The sequence below is a fragment of the Thunnus thynnus genome, chromosome 13 (assembly GCF_963924715.1).
Source record: "Thunnus thynnus chromosome 13, fThuThy2.1, whole genome shotgun sequence".
Lineage (NCBI taxonomy): Eukaryota > Metazoa > Chordata > Actinopteri > Scombriformes > Scombridae > Thunnus > Thunnus thynnus.
The window spans coordinates 17403588-17430008 of record NC_089529.1 but is presented as its reverse complement, the minus strand read 5'-3'; the positions used below and the strand labels follow the sequence as shown (position 1 = coordinate 17430008).

The following is a 26421-nucleotide window of genomic DNA, read 5'->3' as shown; positions in this document are numbered from 1 at the left end:
ATGAAAAGAATCTAAATGGTGCAGAGAACAGGCATTCAATCTGAAACACCTCACCGAACATCACTTCTGAGAAAATTAGCTGCCTGAAATTTGTCATTAAATAATTATTTAAAGGTAACTCCTGAGTCCTTCTGTGTCTTTTTTTCTCACATGGCAGATGCATCATTCAGGACTGAAGCCTCAGCTATATTTAGACAGACTGTTATTTTTCCTCTTTCCTTAACTTTATGCAAAACAAAGTTAATCTGTGGCCTAAATGGCCTCCTTATCTTGGCCGCTGATATTCAAAAGAAGGGATGAAGGCAGTCAGTGTAAATCTAGGGAAGCAATATTGACATCTGTGCATATATGCCATTTGAAATTCTAATGCTATGAAGCAGCGGATGTTTAAATAGCCTCTGGTGTTTCCCTTTTTGCTGAATCATGCTGGCATGAAAAACAGCATACACGTCATCAGGCTAATGTAACCATTCAGATGTACATTATGATTAATCCCATTTCTTTATCCTCTTGATGTCTGTAGGCCTTGGTTTTCTGAATAGAACATTTATTGAGGGTGTAAGAAAAGAGGTAAAGGTGAGTGAGTTATTAAAGTGTGTCCTTCAGTGCAACGTGTTTGATTTGGCTGCACAAAATTTTTTTTTTTTTTTTGGCATCACTGATCCGTCGACTGTGGCCAGAAATGCTGTGTCCTTTGAAGAGGATGGAGGAATCAAACATAAATAACTAAATTACGGTAAATATCAAATGAATGCTCTTCACTGTTTAGGATTGATACAGATATTCTGTTTTCAGCTCAAAATATATTACTGTACACAGTGCTGTTTTCTCTTTTTTTTTCTCAAGAGCTTGATGGCATGTACATCTGAAAATGTCTGACATTATTAGTCAACTGACAAAAAAAAATAAGTGAAGACAATTATGAGAAAATCATCTGAAATACATGTTAAGTAGAAATAATCTTCTAAAATGGGAGGACATGATAGCTTATATATGTTTTATATTTCTGTAGTGAAAATAAGTTATTATAAGACATCAGTCTGGGCTCTGGTAGCTTGTAATGTGCATTCATCATTATTTTTCACATTTTACAATGAATTAGTGAAAGATTAAAGACAGTGGTGATGGCAATGATTTGGTTGCAGCCCTAAATCTGGAGGAATATAGCATGCGATTCAAGATTTGAACTACTTGAGCTTCACCTACCATGACTTGCTGCCCAAGTTATTGCAAAACCATTGAGACTATAGTGGAGGTGCTACTGTACCACTATTTGAAATGATTATTTGAAAGCTTAAGTTTTAGACTTATGAACAACAATATTAATGAGAACGATTAAGGGAACAAAAAACATACTCTTTTCATCTATCTATGATCTATCTATCATTGAAGACCTGATATTGAGCCGAAGCATCAACGGTTTGTTAATAAAATAGTTTTACACTCCCACCTCCAACACACAAACACACACACACACACACACACACACACACACACACACAGACACCACTTCTTATTCCAGACATGCATCATGAGATTGATTGCAAAGGTGTGCATGTGTTGTGTGTGTGTGTCGTAATTGAGTGTGTCTCACGAGGGTGATTGCTTAGCCCTCCTACATGTCTGAAGTCATCAAAGGGAGTGAATGTAACCTTGGGGCAGCTCACTGGAGCGCTCAGCACACACACACACACACACACACACACACACATACACACAAACATACACACCTACATTCATATGCAGACACACAAATGTGCAAACATGCATTCAAGGAGATACATAGAGAGTGACTCTTGCATGCATTTACAGGCATAGATTACGACACACACACATACATACATACACATAGACTTCAAGTACAATATGCAAATGCTTAGTTTTACTGGTCGCTGTGAGCAGGAGAGCAGCAGAATGTCAATGAGGTGAAACAGGAGGTGGCAACCTGTGTGGCGACTCTGGGGCACTGTTACAGTACAGTGGCCCTGCATGTAATCTGAATGCAACTCAGTCAGGCCAAATCATCTGTGTAACAATATTGTCTTTTTTTACTTTAAATTCATGGTTCTGCACTTTCTTTAGTGGTGCTATTTGAATTTCTTTTATCTTAAAAAGTTTAGAATTGCAGTGCTCTTACTCTCAGGTGTGGCCTGTTTACACAACCATATCTCAGACAGTATGTTCATATGCAGCTAATTTGCATTAACATCATGCAAATAATATTAATTATAGAAATGCTGCCAACTTTTCTTCAAAATATCAAACATGTTTATAGTGTATTTATCTGCTAAATGTTTACTGCCAACATTTTACCTGCCTGCAATATAGAGTATTTAAAGGGGGCACATTATGCACCTTTCAAAGTCTATATTTTTAATGTGGGGCTCTACTGGAATATCTTTAATTAATTTACAGTTCAAAAAAAATCTCTTATTTAACTTATACCGACCCTTTACACTGTCCCTCAGTTCAGCCTGTGTCTGAAACAGGTTGTTTTAACTCCTGTTTCTTTAAGGCCCCCCTCTCAAAGAGCCCACTCTGTTCTGATTGCGGAGGCTACACCAACAAACTATGAAACCATGAAACAACCTTAGCAGCAAAGGCTATGGGATGGACAACCGTTTATGGGCATGCGCCATGAGCTGATGTCAGCTTGTTAGTAGAAAAAAACATTGCAAACAAAGCGTTCAGAGCAGGTTGAAGCCTGGGCTTTTGAGTTTCAGGGAGCATTTCGACATATGTTCACCTCAAGTTTTGGAACTCTGACCATGTTTAGCATAGATATCTGACATCATAACAGTATATAAATAACAGAAAATCACAAAAAGAATAATATGGCCCCTTTAAATAATACAATGTCAGTGCTGACTGAGACAGGGGGATGTAAACTAGGAAAACTAGAGTTGAAGACAAATGTCTGTGCCATCTCATTTCCACACTTTATTTTGCTTTTTTAGCTACTCTGTGTGACCATCACACCACTTTCTTACACTGGCACTAAATGTTGCTGTTTAATCATAGCTTTTCTAATTACATTGATTCTATATAAACATTATGGTGCTTTTCCTCCTAAACATAATTGCTAACACAAATAGCTGCTAATGAACAATTTGTGGGAAATTAGGTTGGGTAATTAAAAAAAATATTCAGCAAATGCATAATAATGCCCTACATTGTCAAGAAGGTTTGCCAGTGTCCTCATACCAACCTATTTGAAGTAATGACTAAGCTTATTGACTTTAATAACTATAATCTAATATGTAAAACAGAAGCTCCTGGATGATTCAATTTAAACCTCTGTCGAAGTCGGTTTCATTGAGATTAATTCTGTCAGCGGCAGCGCAGGATAATGGACACAGCAGAGGCAAAGGTTGAGTGGTACTATAATTGACTCCAACCTTTGTGTGTATCAAGAAAAGATGGAGGGGGGAGGTGTGTGCATGTGTGTTAGTGTGTGTGTGTGTGTTTGTTACTGAGTGACTAAAGAGTGTTATATGTGAGATCAATAACCTATACTTTGTTAAAAGCACCCATTTATCAGGTTGCCATATCCTACTTCTCTCTGAATCTCCTTCTCTCTTTGTCACACACACACACACACACACACACACACTTCCACAGATGCAGAAACACACAGGCCATCTGGATACTTGCAGGGTACAGCTAATTCAATAGATGCTACAAGTCTATTTTTATGCCTACTAGCTGTACAAGCACAGGGGCACCTTTGAACAGCCACAGACGTCCATTAACAAAACTAAAAATCAATTCTGTTGGTTTTATATGGACTGTGTCATTTGTCTGGCTCTCCTCTCCTCACCTGCTAGGTACATTTCCTCTCCTTCCAGGAACATCATGTGACAGCGGGCACACCTGGCACAGCTGGGATGGTAGTGCTTCCCTCCAGCCTGGAGGAGAGATCGGAAGGACAACAAGAAAAGGAAAGTAGGAGTGAGAAGAAATTAAAACAACAAAGGAGAGAGAAGAAAAACCAGATGACACAAATGAGGAAATGAAAACAGAGTGGTGATAAGAAGATAAAAAACAATGAGGGATGAAGAATGGGGAGAGATGTGATAAGAAACTTGAGAAAAAAAGGAATTAATAGGGTAGAGGAGATGGGAGAGTGTTGCTTTGTTGGTTTTCCAAAGCTGCTTCATCATCAGTCAACATGTCAGTCATTTAAAGAGGGACAGCTGCTTTTTTTGTAGCTTTTTATAGATCTACACACACACACACATTCTTGCATAGATGCACAAAACCCCACATTTTCAGCAACTTTCAGCAACACATATTCTCTCTCACACACACACAATACATGTGTGTAGACATGGAGAAATGCACTCACCTCCAGTACTCTGCCGCTGATGTATCTGTTACAGCCCTCACACCTGATCCCAAACTGAGTGTGGTAGTCAGTCTCACAGTAAGGTATCCCATCCCTGGCAGGGAACAAAAACAAGCTCTCACTTTAAATATACCTCCTGACTTTGTGCAACTGTTCAGCTATTATTTATCTTGTAACACATTATTTTTTAATCCCTGAGTCAAAGGATCACTAGAAGATTCCTGAAATATTCACCAGATATTTCACTTCCAAGTACAAACATCCAGAGTAGGGAAGTCAGAAAGTATTGAGGGACGAAGTAAAACATGGTTGGTTTTGGTAATTTTATGGGTCTTTATGGGACAGTAACAAAACTGGAATAAAGCCAGATCCTTTAATGCTAAAGGCTGGAAGGACTGTTAGTAATATACCTATTAGTTGGAGTAGGAAAAGGGAAGGTTATTTTATCCCACATACATACTGTATCACATTATGTTCCCAAGGTTGAGAATAATCTTTCATGCTCTGGGGAAATAATGTTTAAATACTGCCCTTGAGTTGATTACCGTAAAAGACGGTTACTGTCTTGAAAAAAGAAAAAAAAAAGAACAAATTAACTGATATACAGAGGTGCTGATGAAAAAACCTTACTTTTCTATTCAAACACCTGTTTAATTCAACTTAAAGACTTTTATTTGACAGACAAGCCACAAAGTAAGCAAAGAGCAAAGATGTGGATGGCTTGAGAAAATCTTTGATATTCATACCTAAAAACATATATATATATATATATATACACATATAAAGTCACCTACTTGCTGATGTACTCTCCAGTGAGCGCACAGCTGCATGTTCGGCATTTAAAACAACTGACGTGCCACTGTCTCTCCAGAGCCAGCAGAGATTGACCCTGTTTGATCTCCTCGCCACAGCCTGCACAGTCTACAGGGGGAGAGAGGAGAAGAGAGGAGAGGAGAGGAGAGGAGAGGAGAGGAGAGGAGAGGAGAGGAGAGGAGAGGAGAGGAGAGAAATGAGAAAGCACACAAGGAAGATAAGAGCAGCTTCAACATTTGGAACATTTATCATCCTTTCTCTCTGTCCTTGCCTCTCTGCTCTGCCAACCTCCTTCTTATCCTCTCTTCCTCATCCCTCTTTCATGTCGTGATAGTCACCCTGTCTTTGACCAGATGGAGCGACCAGAACCAGGCTACAAGACTACCTGAAGCAGCAGGCCACCTTCTGTGTGTGTGTGTGTGTGTGTGTGTGTGTGTGTGGGTGGGTGTGTACAGTAGCTGCAGGGAATGTTTTGCAGAGTTCAGCAGGTGAACATCACAACTCTCTTTGTGTTTTTCACCTGTAGGGGAACAAATACTACACGCTGTATGAATCAAAAAGACGTGAGTAATTCTAATTAAAATAGCATACGATGCCGTGGCTACAGATAATCTTTGATTCTAACGGTCCAGAAGGTATGCATTATTTTTTAGGTAACTGATGTCACTGTGTAATGCTGCAACATTATTATTAAATCATGTTCATTATCTATTAATCTGCTAATTATTTTCTCATTTTGGCCATAAAATGTCAGAAAATAGAGAAAAAAATTTCTTAAAGCTTGATGTGACGTCTTCAAATGTCTTGTTTTGTCTTGTTTGTCAATTAGTCTAAAATCCAAAGATATTCAGTTTGCGATCATGTACAGTATGACACGTATAATATTTAAATTCTCACATTTAAAAAGCTGCTGCTGCAACCACTGAATATTTGGCATTTTTGCTTAAAAATTACTAAAATGATTATTCAATTATCAAAATAGTTGCTTATTAATTTTCTGTTGATCGACTAATTAATTAATATACTAATCTGCTCTAAAGTATTGTCTGTGGAGCTAAAGCCTGCTATAGTGTTTTCCTTTAAAGCTCCATTGTTGTCCAAAAACTATCACACACACATCAGTGAGCCACAGGATTCCACCACGTGTCATATAGTAGTGCACTGTAGTTTATTTTGAGTTAATCCTGCATACATTGTCCTGCTGCCGTAAATACTCACTAGAACATTTAATGTGTGTTGATCTGCATCTGAAAATAGTCACCAACAAATACACTGTTGTTTACTCCCCTTTGGTTAACATTTGATAAAAACTACAGTGCCCAGCTGTTTTAGGACTTAACATTACTTAACCTTAAAAAAAAACCATAATAAATGTATATATTTGTGACCCTTTTTTAAAAAAATATTTGTGTATTAAATAGGAATCAATTGGTTTGGGGCCAAGAGCCACCAACAGAGTAGGGAAGCTGGAAAGTATTGAGAGATGGACTAAAATATGCTTGGTTTTGGTCATTTTATGGGATTTAATGATAATAACAAAAATCTAGAATAACGCCAGATCTGTTAATGCTAAAAGTTGGAGGGATATACTTATATCAGCTCTTTTTCCAATTTGCTGGAGTAGGAAAATGACACCTGAGCTAGATCAATTCACTAATGAAGATGGTCAGATGCAATTAAAGGCTCTGGAAGAAAGCAATTATTTTTTCCCACATATATATCACATACTGTTTGTTCCCAAGGCTAAGAATGAATGTCCATGATCTGGGCAAATAATGTTTAATCCAACAATAGTGTGCATTGCCCCAAAATATTAATAAGCAATAATTCTGTTTTGTTGTTGTTGACAAGTAGCTATGGTGTTATCAAAAATAACGGAACTCACTCCATGTAATATTTTTGGATAAATGCACAGCTTGTCATGGATTATTCCTGTTATACTGTATGTCACATTGCAGTTTTTTTATTTACAGTATAAGCATGGTGTCACATGCATGGATGTCAGTGTGCATATATATTTTATCAGCATAAAAGGTGAACAGTATGTGCGCGTATGTGTTTGTTTCTTACAGCTTGGTCCATGGACCTTGACCGGCTTGTCGCTCTTCAGAGTGTGTGAGCACTGCTGACACACACACTTCTTCCCGCAGAAGGTCACCCTGTCTCCAATAGGGAAGGGACTCCTGAGAGCACACACACACACACACACACAGAAATTTTCATCAAATCCATGCAGATATGGAACTACGGAAATTCAACTTGTTGCCACATATACAGTAGTTAAAGGGTCAGTTCATCCAAAACCATTTATTGTGATAGTTTCAGTTTCATTTGCAGTTTTGAAAAATGCAATAGATATTTTTTATCACCATCCTAACATAATGGATGTAAATGGAATGAGATTTCTGGTTCTCACAGCAATGAAAACTGATATTTTACAAATCCACAGCAATGTGTTTATATTGGGACTATTTCATAATGAAGGAATAGTGCCAATAAAACAGTCAACAGCAACGCCTGAGGATTATCTCTCCCATTACTCCCACAGCACTGGAAATCATACAATTTTGGATATTGCTTCTCGAATTGCCCACAGAAAAATGTATAAACGAATGGAGCTTCAGTATCCGATGAGATATGGGATCATGTTTCTGGGTTGTTCCTGAAAAATGAAACAGTGGTGGAGCACCGCCCTGATCCCCCAGTTCCAGTTTTTCCAGATTGTAATTATTATTTCTCTTTTTGCTTAAACCTAAATATGCACATCTGTTTTTTGTTATTATTTTTCAGGAGACAGGGGTGAAATATAATTTAAAAAAGGCCATAAAGTATAAATTAAGACATACAATAAAAGCCTTTCGGCCCTTTTGCCCAGTACCATCAAAGTTTGAGGGCAGAGCTGACCAGACATACAAATCTGTAGCCAGACCACAGCAGAAGTTTGCAAAACTCCTCTGATAGAAAATAAGGTTGATAACTCATAAAGAAAACAGAAACACAGGAAGCTCAGCCTGAGTACAAATACCATTCAACACTAGATTCCTGTATTTTAAAAACCCAATAAGTATTGTGTGACAATATATACTTAGATATTAGATATTAAATGTATTTCATACATATATATTATTTGTGCATAATCTGTATATTGCAGTAAAAGATAATAGGAGTTATAGCAGGTTCCCATCCTGTATCTGGTGATGGCGCTATGCTGTTCACATTTAGATCAGATTGAATGTATGAATCTATACTTCTACCTCTAAAAGCAAGAAGTTGATGCTGTTAGAAAGTTTTCAGGCTGTATCAACACAGTAAAACATTCCTACTGAACATAAATCTGGCAGCAATTTATTTAACCTTAAAAAACATAACTGGCTAAACAAATTTGTAGTGCAGTATAAGTGTAATTGCTGGGGGACAGGGATGAAAATATCAATAACTAAACAAAAAAATCACATTGATAAATAGTAGTGTCAGAATACTGCCCACTGCTCTATATTAATCTATGTCTGTCTTCTGGGTAGTTTTTTTTTAAATTCAGAGTGGTTGTTGTGGGATTGAGGTCAATATTTTGACAAAAAGTCTCTTGAGAGACATAATTTTATTGCAATGTGCTGACTCAGCCACTTTCAAAATCAATAAGCTTCATTCGAAATTTCAGAACAGTGTGTTCTTATGATGGTGCAGATACACACATATATGAAGTTTCATATTTAAAACATTTTAAACACTTAACTCGTTTGCTCTTGGATGTGCTTTCTCACCAACTTCCTGCTCCACTCTGACACATTTACTTGTGTGGGTGACATACCCTAAAACAATTATACTACTACAGGTAATACTTAGTCATCATAAAAAGTAATACAGAGCATACTTCTTATGGGGGGGGGGGGCTTTTTAAATTCTGAGAGATCTATCAATTTGCAATAAAGGAAGTAGAATCCAGGATTTTTGGGGGGTAATCCTTGCAGGAAATATATGTTTGTAGCAGTGCAGAGAAAATTACATTTCTGAATATGAGGAGAGAAATTACATGAGTAGTCAGCAGGCTTAGGAGCAGGCTCATAAATTTTGAAATCGTTCCTTTTACTGTACCTGCAGAGGCTGCAGACAAAGCAGTGTGGGTGGTATGTCCTGCCCAGGGCAGATACCACCTCTCCGGTGATGTACTGGTCACAGCTGTCACACTGGGTCCCATAGAGACGCTGGTAGTCCTCGGTACAGATGTACTCGCCAGAGTGGTGGAAGAAACCCGAGTGCACCAGATCACAGCCGCATACTGGACAGACAGAGAGAGAAAGTGGCTCGCTTTATTCCTCAGAAATAGAAGGCAGACTGACTAACCAGGAAGTAAAGAAAGAAATGTGTGCTGTGTGACAGGTGATAGTAATAGATACTATTTCCTCTCTAAAATAAAGGCAAGTTCTTTAGGACAAACTGCCAAGATTACCACAAAAATAAGTTTTGCATGCATTTCTGATTCTGTGCCTATAATTAAACCAATATATGAACACTATATGTATATAATAATCCACAAGTTGCTGCTGTAAAAAAGAAACTTTAGCTGTCAGCCTGTCTTGACACAGACACCATTTTTAATTAACTAATCTAGAGGTTTCGCCTTCTGGTTTGAGGGTCGCTAAAAGCAAACATTGTCAGTATAGTGTTTGTATGTGTGTGTGTGTGTGTGTGTGTAGTGATCGAGGGGGTGGGGCTGTTGAGAGTGCAATCTGCTGTTTTTTCTGACCTCTAAGGGGTTCATACTCTAATCTGGTTTAGGGGATTAGACTAGTAGCTGTCTAATCTGTGAATTTATACAGCTTGTTATGGTTGTCTCTGCATATATATGAGAATATATTGCATACTGTATGTGCCTGTGTGTAAATCTCATTTGGTAAATGTGTACCTGCATGTGTCCAATCATAAATTACAGCTTTTCCGACCATATTTAAACTCAATAAGTATTTTTATATTTATTGTTAGGGAGGCAGTGTTGTGTGATACATGCACGTGTAGCCAAAGAGACTGTGTGTGAGAGCACACTGTGTTTACTGTATATACTGACAGCATGATACATTGCTTTTAATTTGCAAATACAAAGTCCTTCAGCCAAATGATTGCTTCTGGGTCAGCTGTGTTCAGGGTGAGGAGACCTCTGCTGAGCGGAGTTTAAAAGTAGCTGAACAATGATTTGCTCCAGCTATCAGGGAGGCACTGAGCTTAACTCCCATCAGGTGTGTTTTATGGTATTTGTAACGTGTATTTGGTGGACACTACCAAGAAAAAATGCTCTTATAATGCTTCAAATGAAAAGATTTTTATCAAACGTGTCCTTACAATGAATTTAATCACTGATAAACACAAACTGTATACAGTATGTCACAATAATGTTACTGTAGTGTACAAGCCCAGTCAGTGGAAAGTACAGTATATACCGCAGTATATATACTGAGTGGCACCATGATATAACCTGCATGTACTGTAGGTTTGACATCTGAAAGGCAGCCAACATATCAAGATATCTGACAGTGAATTGAATGTCTGGTCTCTAATTAAGCTAATGGCTCTAAACCCAGCGGAGTGAATGGATCTGATCTGATCCGAGCCAGTGTGTTAAGTGGCTCAGACAGAGAGAGCGAGAGAGAGAGCCAGACACTGTATAGCAAGACAAGCAGTCTAGCTGCCTAATGTATTTATCTTTTGGAGCCAACGTGAAGACATAAAGACAGTAAAGCAAAATTTAAGCGTTCTTCTTGATACAAGCCTTGAGCCAAACACATGAATCATTCAATTTTCATTTAGAAAAGAAAGGCTTTAAAGGGCTTTCATGAAACCTGAGGACCACAGTAATTTTCATTTCCATTTAAAAATGTTACATATCTTATATATTATGATCTTACATAGATAATTATATTGTAAATTCACTGAACATTCTATCACTGGAATGCCTGCAGTTACACTATATCCTCTAAATGCTGACCATAAAAATGTGTCATTACTGCCTGGAGCCCTTTAATTGAACAAGCAGACTGTTCAATCCAACCAGTATTATGGTTTGCTCTCATTTCTTGTTCTCTGTTTTCGCTGAATTACTCGACTCTACTCCTGACTGTATTTAAACTAGATCGAGAGAAAATGAATGGTTCAGCTTCTCAAATGTGACAATTTGAAGCTAAAGGCTCTAAGAAATTATAACAGGCATTTTTCACTGTTTGCTGAAATTTTATAAACAAAACAATTAATCGATTAAAATGGTAGTCCAACATTTTGATATGTGTAACATAGATCTGAACTTCTGTTTGTAGTATATGTGTAAAAATTTGTGATTTTCCATCACAGATATGATGCTTTTGTTGTTTCCCACAAGCAAGTTCATCTTTATCACTCTCTTACACTCTCAGTTTTTTTCATATAACTAGGACATCCCTCTTGAACATGAGAAACATTGTTCACTATTTTTGTTTTTCTCTGTCTCTTCTGTCTTTGATATGGTATTCTTGTCATGGCAAAGCTGCTGTCGCACAACTTTAAAATGCCAGCCTGACCTTTAACAGTCTGCCTGAGACTAAAGCTGTTCACAGTGGAAGAGTTACAGCTCACACACACACTCTCTTGTGTATGTGCTGTACACATAACACACATCAATGCACACACGCACACACACACACACACAGACGTGTCCAACAAGTCAACCATTTTTTATTATCCAGGGGGATTCAAAAGGCAATATGCTGATAACATGATATATGCAAACCTACATATGCATATAGAGATACTCTTTCTCTCTTTTTCAGTTTCCCACTCATTCAAACGGATACACACTCTTGAGGATTGCAGCCAAGTCCTTCTCCTTCTTTCTTGCCCAGCTGATAGCATTCACACATTCATCACTGTCTAAATGGAAAGCTATTAAGATGTGGAGGAAAACAGGAAAGAGAGGGAGCTGTTGAGGCTTGGCCTCTCTGGAGGAAACTCTGTTATATTTGGATTTTAGAGGACAGGCCATTTTCAAAAACTGTGCTCACAGAGGGGCATCCATGCATGAGTACTTACACTGGCTGTGCTTAATGATACTTCTTAAATATTCAGCTAGGATGTATTTTATGACATGATCTGAATAAGTAAGACATTCATTGATTTGGATATATGTAGTTTGTTACATTTTGCTATTCTTGTTATAATGTTAGAATTTCATTTGGCAGACGCTTTAATCCAAAGCAACATACATGAGAGTTAATACAACACAAGCAAGGATCTATTCAGGAGAGAACAATGCAAGTACGTGCCATGAAGCTAAGTTCAGATCTGATAAGACACACAGTAGGTGACAAAAGGCAATAGAGTGCATAGAAGCAGGTATTAACTTTTTTTTCCAGTCCATAAGGTGTGAAAGTGTTCACGAAAGAGCTGGGTCTTTACCTTTTTTTTTAAAGATCCAGAGGGACTCTGCAGATCGAATGGTGTTCAGTAACTCATTCCGCCACCGGGGAACTACAGAACAGAAGAGTCAGGCGAGTGACTTAGGGCCCTGTTGTGGTGGTAGCGCCAGGTGCCTTTCATTGAGCGTAGTGAGTGAGAGGTTATGTAGACCTGAATGAGGGAGTTCAGGTAGGCAGGAGCCGTTTTGGTTGCTGTTTTTCAAGCGAGTGTCAGGGTTTTGAATTTGATGCGGGCAGCAACTGGGAGCCAGTGGAGGGATACGAACAGTGGGGTGACATGCTGTTTTGGGCTGGTTGAAGACTAGACGTGCTGTTGTGAGGAGACCTACCAGTCAGGAGTTGCCGTAGTCAATGCGTGATATTAGGAGAGCCTGTACCATGAGTTGTGTTGCATGCTGAGACAGGAAGGGTCTGATCTTCTTGGTGTTGTACAGGGCAAATCGACACAACCGAGCAATCAAGGCCATGTGAACCTTAAAGGTTAGTTGGTCAGATCATGACACCCAAGTTTCAGGCAGACTTTGTAGGCATGAGTTGGGCTGATTTGAGCTGGATGTTGACCTGATGTTGTATAGAGAGACTGCCTGGGATGACGAGGAGCTCAGTCTTAGAGATGTTAAGCTGAAAATGGCGTTCCTTCATCCATGCCGAGATATTGGTAAGGCATGACAAGATCCCTGCTGAAACCGTGAGGTCTTCCGGCAGGATGGACAGGAGGAGTTGGGTATCGTCAGCATAGCAGTGGTATGAGAAGCCATGGGAGCGGATTACTGCACCAAGTAAGGTGGTGTATATTGAGAAGGGGACTGATCACTGGCCCTTGAGGAACCCCTGTGGATAAGATGTGTGATTTAGACACTCCCCCCCTCCAAGATACACAAGACCTCCCTGAGAGGTAGGACATGAACCAGCGGAGGACAGATCCTGAGATGCCAAGCTCAGTGAGTGTGGAGAGGAGGATTTGATGGTTAACTGTGTCAAAGGCACGTGACAGAACTGGCAACAGAACTGAAGACTGACCAGCAGCTCTAGCCGAAGGCAGCATTTCCATTATTCTATGAGGAGTTTTCATACTTTTACAGCTCTTTTTTTTATCAATCTTGTCTAATTGAGATTTTACAGTGCATCTTTATTAGATTGACAATAATCGCTGGTCTCTACTGAAACTTTGCACTTAATAAAGATGAACTATTAGCCACATTTAGCAGATAATGTGTAAGGTTTTTATCTTTTGTCAAGTCACAACTCAGATCAAAATTCCTTAATTAACACCAGTTAAGTAAGCTAAAGATTTTATTTCACAGATTTACAATGTAAGAAATTATAACACAGATGTCACAGCAACGAGCTCCCAGAATATAAATGAGTATGTGCCTTCCTGTTACCATCCATTATTGCCTCTGGCACATGACATTTTAGTCTTTCATGGACAGTCAGGACAAATCTTCCCGCAGCAACTTGAACTTGCTGACTGAAGCTTAAATTCAAATAGGTCAAAGACTTGTCAGTCTCTCCCCATGCCGTACCTGTCAAGCAAGACCTTACGACCCCCACATGACCTAACCCTGACCCCACCTGTTGTCCCAAACTCTGAAGGTTTTCCATATTTAGTCTCTGCTCTGTGTGCTGAATCAGCAGTCACCAGACAGTTCCCATGCAGCCTGCGGAGCGCCAGCAGCTACATGAAACGCAGCAGTCAACAGTCCTGTTGTATTTAATGGTAATGGACTATGAGTTTAGCTATAAACAAGCTCAAGATCATCACTGACCACTAAAATAATAAAAAATATTTCATTTTCTTAGCTACATATGTATATAGAGCTACTGACATCATATTGACATCATAGATTTCAGTGAATTCAACCATCATTACATCAATGGTGATTGTAGATTCAGTGGTAGAGAGAATAGCAGCCATTTACGACCATCTACAACCATCCAGCCCCCACTCTATCTCCCTGTGTAGAACAGCCAGACTCCAGCGAGTCAGTCAGCTGTCTGTTTCGGCAGCCACCATGACCCCGGGAATCCTGGAGGCAGTCTGTGCAGGGACCTCTGACTCGTATGACTTATTCTCACCAGATGGAAATGACAATCAAAAGAGATTTCATGTAAAGTAATACAGGCAACATCACAGTCACACGATAGACATTTACATTTTGCCATTTGGCAGACACTTTTATCCAAAGCGACTTCCAAGTGAGGCAAGACAATCAAGCATTAGAGGACAGTGACTCAAAAAGAGCCGTGGTAAAAATTCTCAAGTAGCTGACCAGGTGCAAGTGTAATGACAAAGAGTGCTAGACAAAGGGTTGGGGTTTCCTTTATGTGTTTTTTTGCACAAAAAAATACCATAAACAATAAGAAAGAAGTGCAACAATTAAGACAGTGCTAAAAGATTAGAGGGGCTCAAGTGTTGAGGTGTTGGTGGAAGAGCTGAGTTTTCAGACATTTCTTGAATGCATCAAGGGAGTCAGCAGACAGACATCGGACAGCTCATCCCACCATCACAGAACCACAAATGAAAAGATATACTGAAACTAAAGGACAGAGAATTGCTCTTTTGCTCACAAAGCAGCTCAATAAGAAGTGAGTGGCAGCAGCAGTGCAGCAGTTTGGGGTTCAATTATCACCTGGCAAGTCCAAACAAGGATTACACTTAGCACTGTTAGAGATCCCAAACAAATGATCAGAAAATGGTCACAGGACAGTGATGCCTTTGTAATTCAGTGTGTCTCCGATTTAGACATGATAGGTTAGAAGAGTAGCTCTGAGTCCTGAAATGAATTTCAGGGCACAAATAAATCATATAAATATTAATGAGTAAATAAAATAATGCACTATGCATTTTCTTTCTCCTCCCTCTCTTGATTCTCTTCTTTAATCTCTGTTCCATCAGTTTCATTCTTCACCAGCCTCCTGCTTTCCTTCCCTTCTGCTCATCAGGGGGAAGGTTCAGCTGCAGTTCATTTGGGGCAGTGAAGTATTTAAATACTTTTCTTCAACAAATGTTAACAGTGATTTGTAGCCTATTAAATTGAAGTGCTTGAGGTATACACACAAACACACAATTGGCAAAAAGGCCGCGGATAATGATTTCTTTGTTTACTGCCTACGGCTCGAGCAAAAGGGTCCAGGGAATGAAAACAAGAGGCAAAGGGAAAAAAAGATTTAAAAAGAAGGGATATAAATGAAGATGCATGCAAGAAACTAGAGTTCCTGGAGGCCTGATGTCTCATCTTTGTGATTTAGCTTTCAGATACACATAAAAAGCATACAAGAAAAAACACTAGAACACCAGCACACTGACCCAATGTGCAAAGGCTCACACACACACACACAAAAGAGAGCAGCACTGCTGAGCTGATACAGCGGTTAATTCTTCACAGTTTGCCCTTGAAGTCTCTTCTGAAGAAAGAGCCAGGCCATCTGTGACTGTCTGTATGGCTGAGTGTACACTAATACTGATAAAACACACTGAATCTTGCTCCTGGTGTGCTTAATTTCTGACAACACAAACTTGTTTCAAGCCAAACTGGGTCAGGCTTTGCAATAAGCTTTAATATGTACGACGAATCATACAAGTCTGTTTTAAATTCTGTTGAGACTATGAAGTACCTGCAGCCTCACAATTCACCCACATAAATGAATGTGTGCCTGCTGTACATCACCTTTGAGTAGAGTAGAGGCTCTACCTGAAAATAACATAATAAAGTCTTCAGAAAATGGGATTTGATAGTATAAACAATGAACAAATGTCCTTTCATCTCAAAATTCCTTATGAAATGTCTCAATGCACCATGAGGGGACAGAAAATATTTGTCCTTTTTTCAAGTAAGTAAGAATTTATTTTCAGATGCTGAGATGCTGTAAGGTCATAGATAATGTATATGGCTCAATTTTCCAGTGAAAAAAAATGGGAGTAGAGGAGAGAAGAAGAGAGGGGAGGATTATTTCAGATGCAAGGCTAAGACCAGACATGGTGGAAAAGAGAAGAAAGGCAAGATGGGGGGAGTCAAGGGAGAGATTAGAGGAAACATGAATAGAGGAAGCATCATATGTGAGGAGAAAGGGAAGTAGACGGCAAAGTGAAAGGGGTGAGGATGGAGAGGAAGAGACGGGGGGCGGGGGGGGGGGGGGGGGGGGGGGGGGGTTACCCAGGGGAGGTATCAATGAGACTATCGATCTGTCAATCCAGCACACGTCTGCCGTCCTGTCACTGTCTTCCCTCATGTATTCACATCATCAACATGGGATGGATTTCCTCTGCATTTGCATGAGTGTGGTTGGGATGGATGGATGGATGGATCACAGAGAAAGGGGTGGAATAAGAAGAGAAAGGATGACGTCACACAAAACCACAACGCTGACACATGTATACAGTCCAACCTGGGGACTGGTTGGTATGTACAGTAAACCAGTAGATTTATATGCCACAATATGGATTTGGATCTCTTGTTGACATAGACAATGGATGGTTAATTCATGAATTTTAATTATTTGGAAATCAAATAGTGGAATTATGTACAACTCTATATCTGCATACCCAGCAGGACATGAACATAATATTCCCAAAACTGACATTATTCGCTATGAAATGAGGGCAAACTTATGAACATGCTCCATATTTTTTGAGAGAGCAGGAAGATATCATTTGTAGATTTCCATTTATCCATGAGTGCTTGTTGAAAACGTTATTGGTATTCATTCAAGGTCTGTTTTTTCTTTCTTATTGCTTTGACAGAAAACTAAGTTTTAGTAATAAAATAAAAAGTTTAAATTCTAAACGTCCAATATGTTTACTCGTAGGAACAGCTTGTATGGGTGTTTGTATTACTTGTTACTTTAATGAAAAAGACCAGTTTCTGTGCTTCTAGATGTAAAGCAGCCGATGATGTCAAATGCAGGCGCCTAGGAGGCATCCTTATCAAACACCCAAACCACCCCAACTGGCTCCTTTTGACATGAAGGAGCAGCAACTCAACTCCGAGCTACCTCTAGATGTCTGAGCTTCTTACCTTTTCTCAACCCAGCTACCCAATGAAGGAAATTTATTTTGGCCACCTGTATCCACACTCTCATACTTTTGGTCATTTACCAATTGTGATGATAAGTGAGGAGCTGAGATAACTAACCAGGCTCCCAACCTGGAGCGAGTAATTTAAGAACCATGGCTTCAGACTTGGGGGTGCTGATTCTCATCCAAGCAGCAACCCCCAGGTCTGAAAAATGAAGCCAATGCAGAAGTGCTAAAAACTGCAGTTCCTCGAATGGCCGCTTGAGGCTGGCTCCAAAAGCAAGTCAATCTCCATAGACCCCATGTTAAAATTCCCAACTTTACAGCAGAAATAAACATGTTTACAGCCTGGTACAAAAAACGGTTTTGGTCTCTGTAGCTAATTTCCCTGTTTGTGACAACTGTACCGAGGGTGAATTTTTTTATAACTCACCCATTTAAATTTGATAAAACCGTAAAAAAGTTATGCATAATTAAGGACATAGCTGCTTTGAGTGACAGGTCGCTAGCCGCTAGGTGGCTTGTTTCAGCAGCCAGGCTTCATTCAGCCCACCTCTCTGCCCATTTTGAATTAGCAAGGAGTTCGCGGAGTCAGGCACTGCCAAGATGGCGACGGCTGGAGGCGTCTGCTTTGAGCTTCAAAGCCTCTCTTCAGAAACCAATGGGTGACAACACAGTGGCTACATCCATATTTTTTACAGTCCACACTCTCATCCCAACCACTTCACCACCAAACATTTCAAATGTTCACAAACTATGGAAACCCATGTCCACAATGGTCTGGGCGAAGAGGGTTTAAAATATTCTACTTAAGGTTAATCTGAAGCTTGTTCTAATAGCCAATATTGCTAATACAAACAATAAAGTAGCTGCACAATACTTAAATAACAAAAGTCTACTGCTATGCTTGTGGCTCTGTGAGGCTGTATGGCTGTGCTAAGAGATACATACTAACATCAGCATGCTAAGATGTTCACAGTGACAATGCAACATGCAGCACACAATTTCATGACAATCCATCTCGAGACATTTCACTCAAGGTAGTGCTAGAGGAAAAGTTAGGGGATCACCAAAGTCATTAGGACACATTGTTCAGAACAAAATTTGGTGCCGATCCATCCAGGAGATGTAGAGATCTTTCATAGAATAAGTGAAAATTTTGACCTGCTGGTGGTGCTAAAGGAAAAGTTAAAGGATTAGCAAAGTCATTAAGACTCATTCTCGGGGTATCATGGATATGTGTACTAAATTTTTTGGCAATCTATCCAATAGTTGTTGAAATATTTCAGTCTGGACCAAAGTGGTAGCTAAAAAACATGGTAGCAGCATCAGTTAATTGTCAGTTAAATAGTTCCCACAATAAGATCTTGTGTTATTTTGAAAACATGCTGTATTGAAATCATCTTATTCATATTCAAATATTAGAGTGTAACTCTAATTACAAAGCTGAAAAAAATCCAGGACATCCTGCTCATCTGCTCATTAATGGTCCTCTCCATGTTCCAAAAAAAATCTCTCTACAATCCCAAATAGCCACACTAACAGGAGATTACAAAGACGCATTGTAACTGTCTGACATTCACAGCTACAAAGAATGTGAGACAAGAGGGCGGCAGAGAGGGAGAAGAAAGGACAGGAACAGATAACGAGCAGAAGAGAAAAAAATAGAGACGCCTGTGTACTAAAAGCTGACGATTTGATTCTTGTCCGCTTCATCAGCTGATCCGGTCCACTCAGCTCTCAGTCCATTAGCTAGAAGTCATTAAGCTTAGTCAGCTAGATCAATTGTCCATAATAATAAATACTTTAATATCAAAGAGAGAACACTTCCTTCAATAAATCTAACTTGTGTTGAGCAAACAATCAGTCAATTATACGATCAATCATTCAATGAAACACACATGCAATCAAAGCAGTTATTTCATCTCAGGTTATTTTTAAAGATCTGCAGTGAGCAGTGTGCACATGAGATAAAATATGCGGTTTCTCTAAAAAAATAGAAACAGGGAAAACCATCCTCTTGGTGTTTTACGGCTGAGTGAATTCAGGCAGCAGATCAAACAAAGAAAACAGCATTGTCTTGCAGCACACTTTGAGACTGTGTGGGTCCCGGCCTGTGAAAGGAGGTTAGCTGGTTGGAGTCTGACGACAGGCTGAAAACCTGCTGACTGCACTGCTAAGCTAGCTGCTGACTCCAGACCTCTATTTGTGCGCTCTGTCCCACCTGCTCACTGGCGGAGCACAAACATGAAAAGACACACATGGAGCAAATACACAGAGACACAAATAGTCTTATTGTGTATTCACGTGGACCTTCAAACAGATGCACATTTAAAGGATAAGGCATGGATATGAAAAATGAAAAGAATGAAAGAGGGAAACATATTTGAAGTGACTGTTACAAAAAAACATCTCACTCTTTCAACTCCATATTCAAATGCTACATTTGATGTTTGTACTTCTGTTTTGTTTCTTATTTTGCCAGATTAGACAATGTGGGACAAAACTAGACTTCATTTACTACAAAACATGTATGAGCTACTGTGAAGTTACACACACTTGCCTGTTCCAACCCTCCTAAATAGTCCCTGAGCTCAGATGCTTGGATTACTTGGCAAACAGTAATTAAAAGCAAAAATTTGTGTGTTTTTTACACGGAGTTACATGATGGACCATTTCTGGCCAGTGACTTCCAGCGCTGCGTCTGAAATCACATACTATGCACTACATATCCAATATGTAATATATTTGTTGTCGTTCAACATACTTTCGTGTGAATAAATAGTAGTAGGTATCTTTTCGGACACACTGAGCTTTAATTATCCTTGCCGGACTTCTTGTTGGAGACACGTAACCATGGTAGCCCATGCCAACCGTAAAGTCTGAACTAATTTAAAGAATATTATGCCCAGCAAAGTGAACCCTTACTTAAATTGAAGCGTTATTGATGTTATGCCAGAGCTGCCTTGGTCGCTGTCCACCATTGTCTGTTATGTTGTTGTTGTTGTCGTCACTACTGCATTGCATTGTGGGATATTTGGGCCATCATAGGGTCCAGTGATTGCAAATAATATGTAATTCACGTACTATTGGTTTCATACTAACGTTTCAGACATACTAAAAAACCTCACATACTATTTTAGCGTACTAAATAGTATGTTAGTATGCAGACCAAGAGTCTTGTCATCACCATGAAGTTGCCAGGCAACCAGTGGAGACTTCAAGAAGTCACTGCTCCCGGCCAAGAAATAGTCCAGAACATAACTCCCAGTAAAACTACAAATTGTTGTTTGTGTAATGGATGAAACAAATTAAATATAAAGTGTTTATTAGTCAATTTAGAGATGCTGGTAGGCAGATTTTTTTAAACTTTGGACAGAGCCACATTGTTTCCCTCTGCTTCTAGTCTTTAGGCTAATCTAAGCTAATAGACTGCTCAGTCTAACTTTATATTTAGCATACAGGCATGAGAGTGGTATCAGTCTTCTCATCTAAAAAAGCAAATAAGCCCATTTACCGAAATGTTGAACTATTCCTTTAAAGAAGAGTCTGTAAGTATACATCTGAGTGGCTTAACGTTATCACCAGTGGTTTCAATTTGTTGATACTGGCTGAACTTACACGTCTTTTTTGATACCAGATAGCTATATCTGATCTGCCTGAGACACATCAAGTGTCAAGTTTAAATAGCGTGTGGAAAAAGGGCTGCAACTAATAATTATTTTTATTATTGATCTGATAATTATTTTCTCAATTAATTGGTTACTCTATCAGTTATCAGAAAATAGTGAAAAATGTGCGTTACAATTTCCCACAGCTCAAGAGAGATGTATTAAAATGTCCTGTTTTGTCTGACCAACAGTCCAAAACACAAAGATATTTGGTTTACTGTCATATATGGCGCATAAACACAGCAAATTTTAGAATTTGGAGCCAGAGAATTTGTGGATTTTTTTAAATGACTAAAACGATTAGTTATCAAAATAGTTGCTGATTAATTTTCAATCGACTATTCAGCTAATTGATGAATCGACTAATCATTGCAGTTATTACTGATTCTTCTACGTCACTGAATTTCTTCTGTTTTATATAATATGCTGCATGTGACTCACTTTAATATCGGTCATAGTTCAGTTTCTATTTCAGTGATGACAGAAGCTCTTCATTGATTCAGTTGTGCAGCCTCCTTCTTGTCTGTGTTCTGGTAATAATTGAATCTTTAATTATGCCGATTGACGTGGGTGGACTCCACGCATGGAAACCTGTGCATTAGTACACGTTTGAAAAATAAATGAAGATGAAACACTGTGAGTGAATGTGGGAGTGAAGAACGGAAGCGGATGTGACTGTATGTACTTTATATATGTGTGCATGTAAGGAGAAGTTAATGTGTACTGGATGTATGGAGGCATGTATGTGTGTGTAGGCGTGTGGTGGATTTTTACCTTGACAGGTGAAGCAGTGAACATGAAAGTGTGTGTTCTTGACGCGCACCACCTCCCCACGACACACCTCCCCACAGCGCTCGCACACAATGGGTGAATTTCCATGGCTGGAGAGAGGAGAGCTGCTATTGTTGTTTCCTCCATAAAGACCTGATTGGTACTGAACAGCTGGGAGGAGAGGAGAGGAGAGAAGAGGAGAGGAGAGGAGAGGAGAGGATCAAACACATGTCACTTGTTGTCATTTTCAGGCCTTTCTTTAGTCTTCCTTTCAACTGGATTCAAACATTTGATCAAAGTGTGATAAAAATGTGGAACGACTGGATCAAAAAGATGCAGTTTTTTTCTCAGAGAAGTGTCTTCTTACAGGAACACGTGACGGCTAAACACGAGCTTTAATGCACAATAAATTTGAATTTTGAAATATTTGCAATCAGTTGCTCAGGTTTGTCTTATATATGATGTGAAAGCAAATCACAAACACTAAATATAATTATCAAATATCAGTGCAGTTTTTGATTCATCTTTTCCCTCAATAAATTTAATCTGGCCTTTAAATGACACTTTTCTTTAATGTTACAAATATGGCAACCAATCCTGGAGGATCAATAAGACAGAGACAGAAAAACACACAATAAAACAGACAACAACAATACATAGATGCATACACAGACAAACAAACACACACACTTGGCTAAAGGTTTAGAGGAGATGAAGGAGGCTTAGTGACCGACTTGATAACTAGTACTGGCTCCTGGAAAGTCTGTTACTCTTCAATGGAGATCAGCACGACTTACAACCATTCATTACAAGCTAGTGGCTTAAGAGACAGACAGAGAGAAAGACAGGTGTAGGAAAAGACATGTACTGACTGACACTTCAAACTGCTGGTCACATTCAATGTCTAACATTTGTTACAAGTGAACTGTATTACACATCTAAATGTACTCTACAAGTTCATACTAGTGTCGCTGCTGTATTGTTTCACTTTACAAACTTACAAACTTTACTCCTCTCTTCTGATTGTATTTTCCTGATCTAACTTTAACTTTTTCCTGTTGATGACAATCAGACAGCCAAGTAGGGCTGCAACTAAAAATTATTTTCATTATTGATTAATCTGACAATTAATCACTTTAGTTATTGGTCCATAAAATGTGAGAAAATGGTGAAAAACGTTAATCAGTGTTTCCCAATGTCTTGTTTTGTCCTAACCAACAGTCCACAACCCAAAGATATTCAGTTTACTGTCATGGAGGACTAAAGAAACCAGAAAATATTCCCATTTGAGAAGCTGGAATCAGAAAATATGGAAATTTTCTTCTTAAAAAATGACTCAAAACAGTTAATTGATGATCAAAACAGTTGGCAATTAATTTAATAGTTGGCAACAGCTCTACAGCCAACTAATAATTGTATTCTTCTATGCAGCTCACACTCTGAGCATATGACAGTAAAGCTTTGAATACTGAATCTTGACATGTACTGCACATGCAGAGCATGACACGATGTGACAGACAGAAAAGGGTACAGTGGGGCCATTTTAGGATTACACCTCTTTCATCCTCGCTTATGAAACTGGTCAAATCCCTCTTAGTGAAACAAGTCCTTTCTTTACGCTGTCTGAAACACACGCTGCTCTGTCTCTGTCACTGTAGAACCAGACGAAAGCAAAACAGAGTAAATGGATTTCACTGTTTCAGTTGATACCGATTTTGATTTCCTTTAACGGTCGACTCTATACTGCACCCTAAACACTGTGCAACAATTCCACTGTATTCTGCTCAATTAGATTACATTACAGTTAATGCTGCTGCATCCCAGAGTATTATTATGCAATCAAAGCAAACACAACATGCTGGCAGGTTAAGCTGATGACAGCAGGAGAGACAGAGAGAGAAAGAGAGAGAGTTAAGAATCTATAAATGTTTTTGGGTGAGAAAAAAAAAGGTAAAACTGGGACAAAACTGTTTCTTAACAAATTGTATCATGAGTGTGTGTGTATGTGTGTGTGTGTGTGTGTGTGTGTGTGTGTGTGTGTGCACCACAGAAGCTGGCATTGGTTCTGTAGCCAGATGGCAGCAGAAGGACTGGAACCACAGACATAGAAAGATCTGAGCCACCTGTGTGTGCTTCTGTGTGTGCTTCTGTGTGTGTTTGTGTGTGTGTGTGTGTGTGTGTATGTTGTGTGCTGCATGTGTGTTATCTACTGTACATACTGTATAACTGAAATGCATGTCATTATATTTCTCTGTTCTGTCTTTGGCTTCAAAAGTAAAATAAAACATTTCTTCTGCACTGTTTGACAGCATCACATGTTCATTCTGACTTGTCACCTTGTGAATAAACTGCCTGGATAAAAAAAACCCTATAAGGTCTCATGGTGTGAATCAAACCACTAAGCCAAAAGATAATCCCCCTTTCTTCAGTGGGAGATTTTGGGGGTTACAGTCGCTACGCTGACATGGTCATAATTGCATCGGAGTGTAGCCCCCCTGAGGCCCTTATAAGGTTAAATATCTCCCTTAGGTTAAAGGTATAAAGCTGAATGGCTGCCAGGAGGTGTAAGTACCTGCTTAATGTCTTACACTGGAAAGCACAATGTCGTGTGACGCAGAGCCTTGTGGAAAATAGATTTTGGGATTTAGGGGTTTCACATAATAACTAACTGCTTCATGTGGCTCTATGTTTAGACATCGGGACATTTTAATATGTGCCAGTGTGGACCAAAATGTGCTCTTTTGTCTTCTGGCTTCCTCTCTTCTCTCCGTAATATCTGAATAGCTGTCACAGGCTTCTCTTACTGTCTTACTTGACTGTTACTGATTGCAAAAGATGATTAAAAGCGCCACTGTAGCTTATTGATTTCTAAACACAGAATGTTGTGGAAGCAATTTGTTAAATGAAATGAAATGATGGATAAATTGATTGTGACTGCAGGAATTTCTTCAGTGGAGGAATCCCTGGTTGTTAATCAGTACCACAGCAAATCTATACCAATCCATGCACACTGCTCACAATCTTCAGAACTGGTAACACAAACTGACAATGATGAAAATACTGATGAACATTGACACCTATCAATACACAAAATCAGCCTCTGTTTCAACACAGAACAACCTTCACTTGACAGAGAGCTGGCTAATGACATGATGAAATGCGGTGTCAGTTAGTGAGCCAGTGATCAATAACCTCAGTGAAGGGCTGTTTATGTCTACTTCAGAATAAACCCTCCCAGGACACTGTGGTATGGATTAGGCAGAAACACACACACACACACACACACACACACACACACACACACACACACACACACACACACACACACACACACACACACACACACACACACACGTGCACCTTAAACTCTGCTCACCATTTGTCGGTCCACTCATGATGAATTCCACAGTTCACAGCTTTAATAATCGTCCTCAGTCTGTATCAGTCAGTTCATTTAAGCTTCCATCAGCAGGACAAAAGCTCCAAATACGATCAAGCACTCTTGTCAACTCTCTCTATCCCAGTCCGACTTAAAACTCTTCCTCCCTCTCCCTGTTTCAGTCTAGATGGGGCTTTCCCTGCTCCTCCCGGCAAGCGGATTACTGCCAGGCGACAGACTATACTGTCCAATTGCTTAAATCGAAACAGACGGCATCCTCCTCCTCCTTCTCACGCCTTCAGCTTCTCCCTCTCCCACCCAACAAACCCCCCAGCAGTCCCCTGGCTCTGTGCAGAAGCGTCCATCGCTCCCTGAACAGTCAGTGCGCTCCCGAGGACGCCTGCATGTCCGTGTGCGCCAGTGTGAAGGCTGAAATGCTGCTGGTGAGTTTCACAGACCAGGAGCTGTCAGAGAGTCTTCCACCCGGCAGGACGGGCTCTTCTCACGGTACGAGAGCGCAGAACAGTGTCTGGACTCCAAACTGCAAGGGAATAAAGACGCCAGCCAATCCTGACTGCATAGTGTGATGGGTTTTTAACTGCCAGTGTCTCTCTAAAGGGAATTATGGGCCTGCTTTTATTGTAATTTCATCGGTCCTATGTGAAATCAATGTCATATTCCTGTAATATTCTTACCGTGAGTGTGTCAGGAAGTGTTTGTGAAAGTGTGTCAATGGCTCTCAATAGTCAGTTAATCCTGAATGTGGACTATCTTAATCCTATGGTATATTAAGGTCATGGGTCGTCACTTTAATGCATAGGTTCAAGATTCAAAGACCATATTGTCATATACACAGAGCATTGCCGTTAAAGCATATTCAAAAAATAGAAATAAGATAACAGTATCTGTAAAGGCACATGTTAACAAGTTTAAAAGCAGTTATATACACACATTAAGTAAATATATAATTATGAAGGTCTATACTG

General features: G+C 39.4%; 1 protein-coding gene across 3 annotated transcripts in view; it reads right to left on the bottom strand.

The window, feature by feature from the left end:
- LOC137195791 (actin-binding LIM protein 3-like) overlaps positions 1-26164 on the bottom strand; it is a 48337-nt gene extending 22173 nt beyond the window's left edge. Inside the window, exons 1-7 of one of the 3 annotated variants that reach the window (XR_010931162.1) lie at positions 25433-26164; positions 22060-22227; positions 9254-9437; positions 7232-7344; positions 5143-5269; positions 4349-4442; positions 3821-3908 (exon numbers count right to left, since the gene is read on the bottom strand). Coding sequence is in view for 1 of the 3 variants with exons in the window: in XM_067608412.1 (XP_067464513.1) it covers positions 3821-3908; positions 4349-4442; positions 5143-5269; positions 7232-7344; positions 9254-9437; positions 22060-22227; positions 25433-25451 (793 nt within the window). In the remaining 2 variants the exon portion in view is untranslated. The remainder of the gene's footprint in view (positions 1-3820; positions 3909-4348; positions 4443-5142; positions 5270-7231; positions 7345-9253; positions 9438-22059; positions 22228-25432) is intronic. The other 2 variants (XR_010931161.1, XM_067608412.1) reach the window with 2 other exon arrangements.
- Positions 26165-26421: the final 257 nt, after the last annotated feature.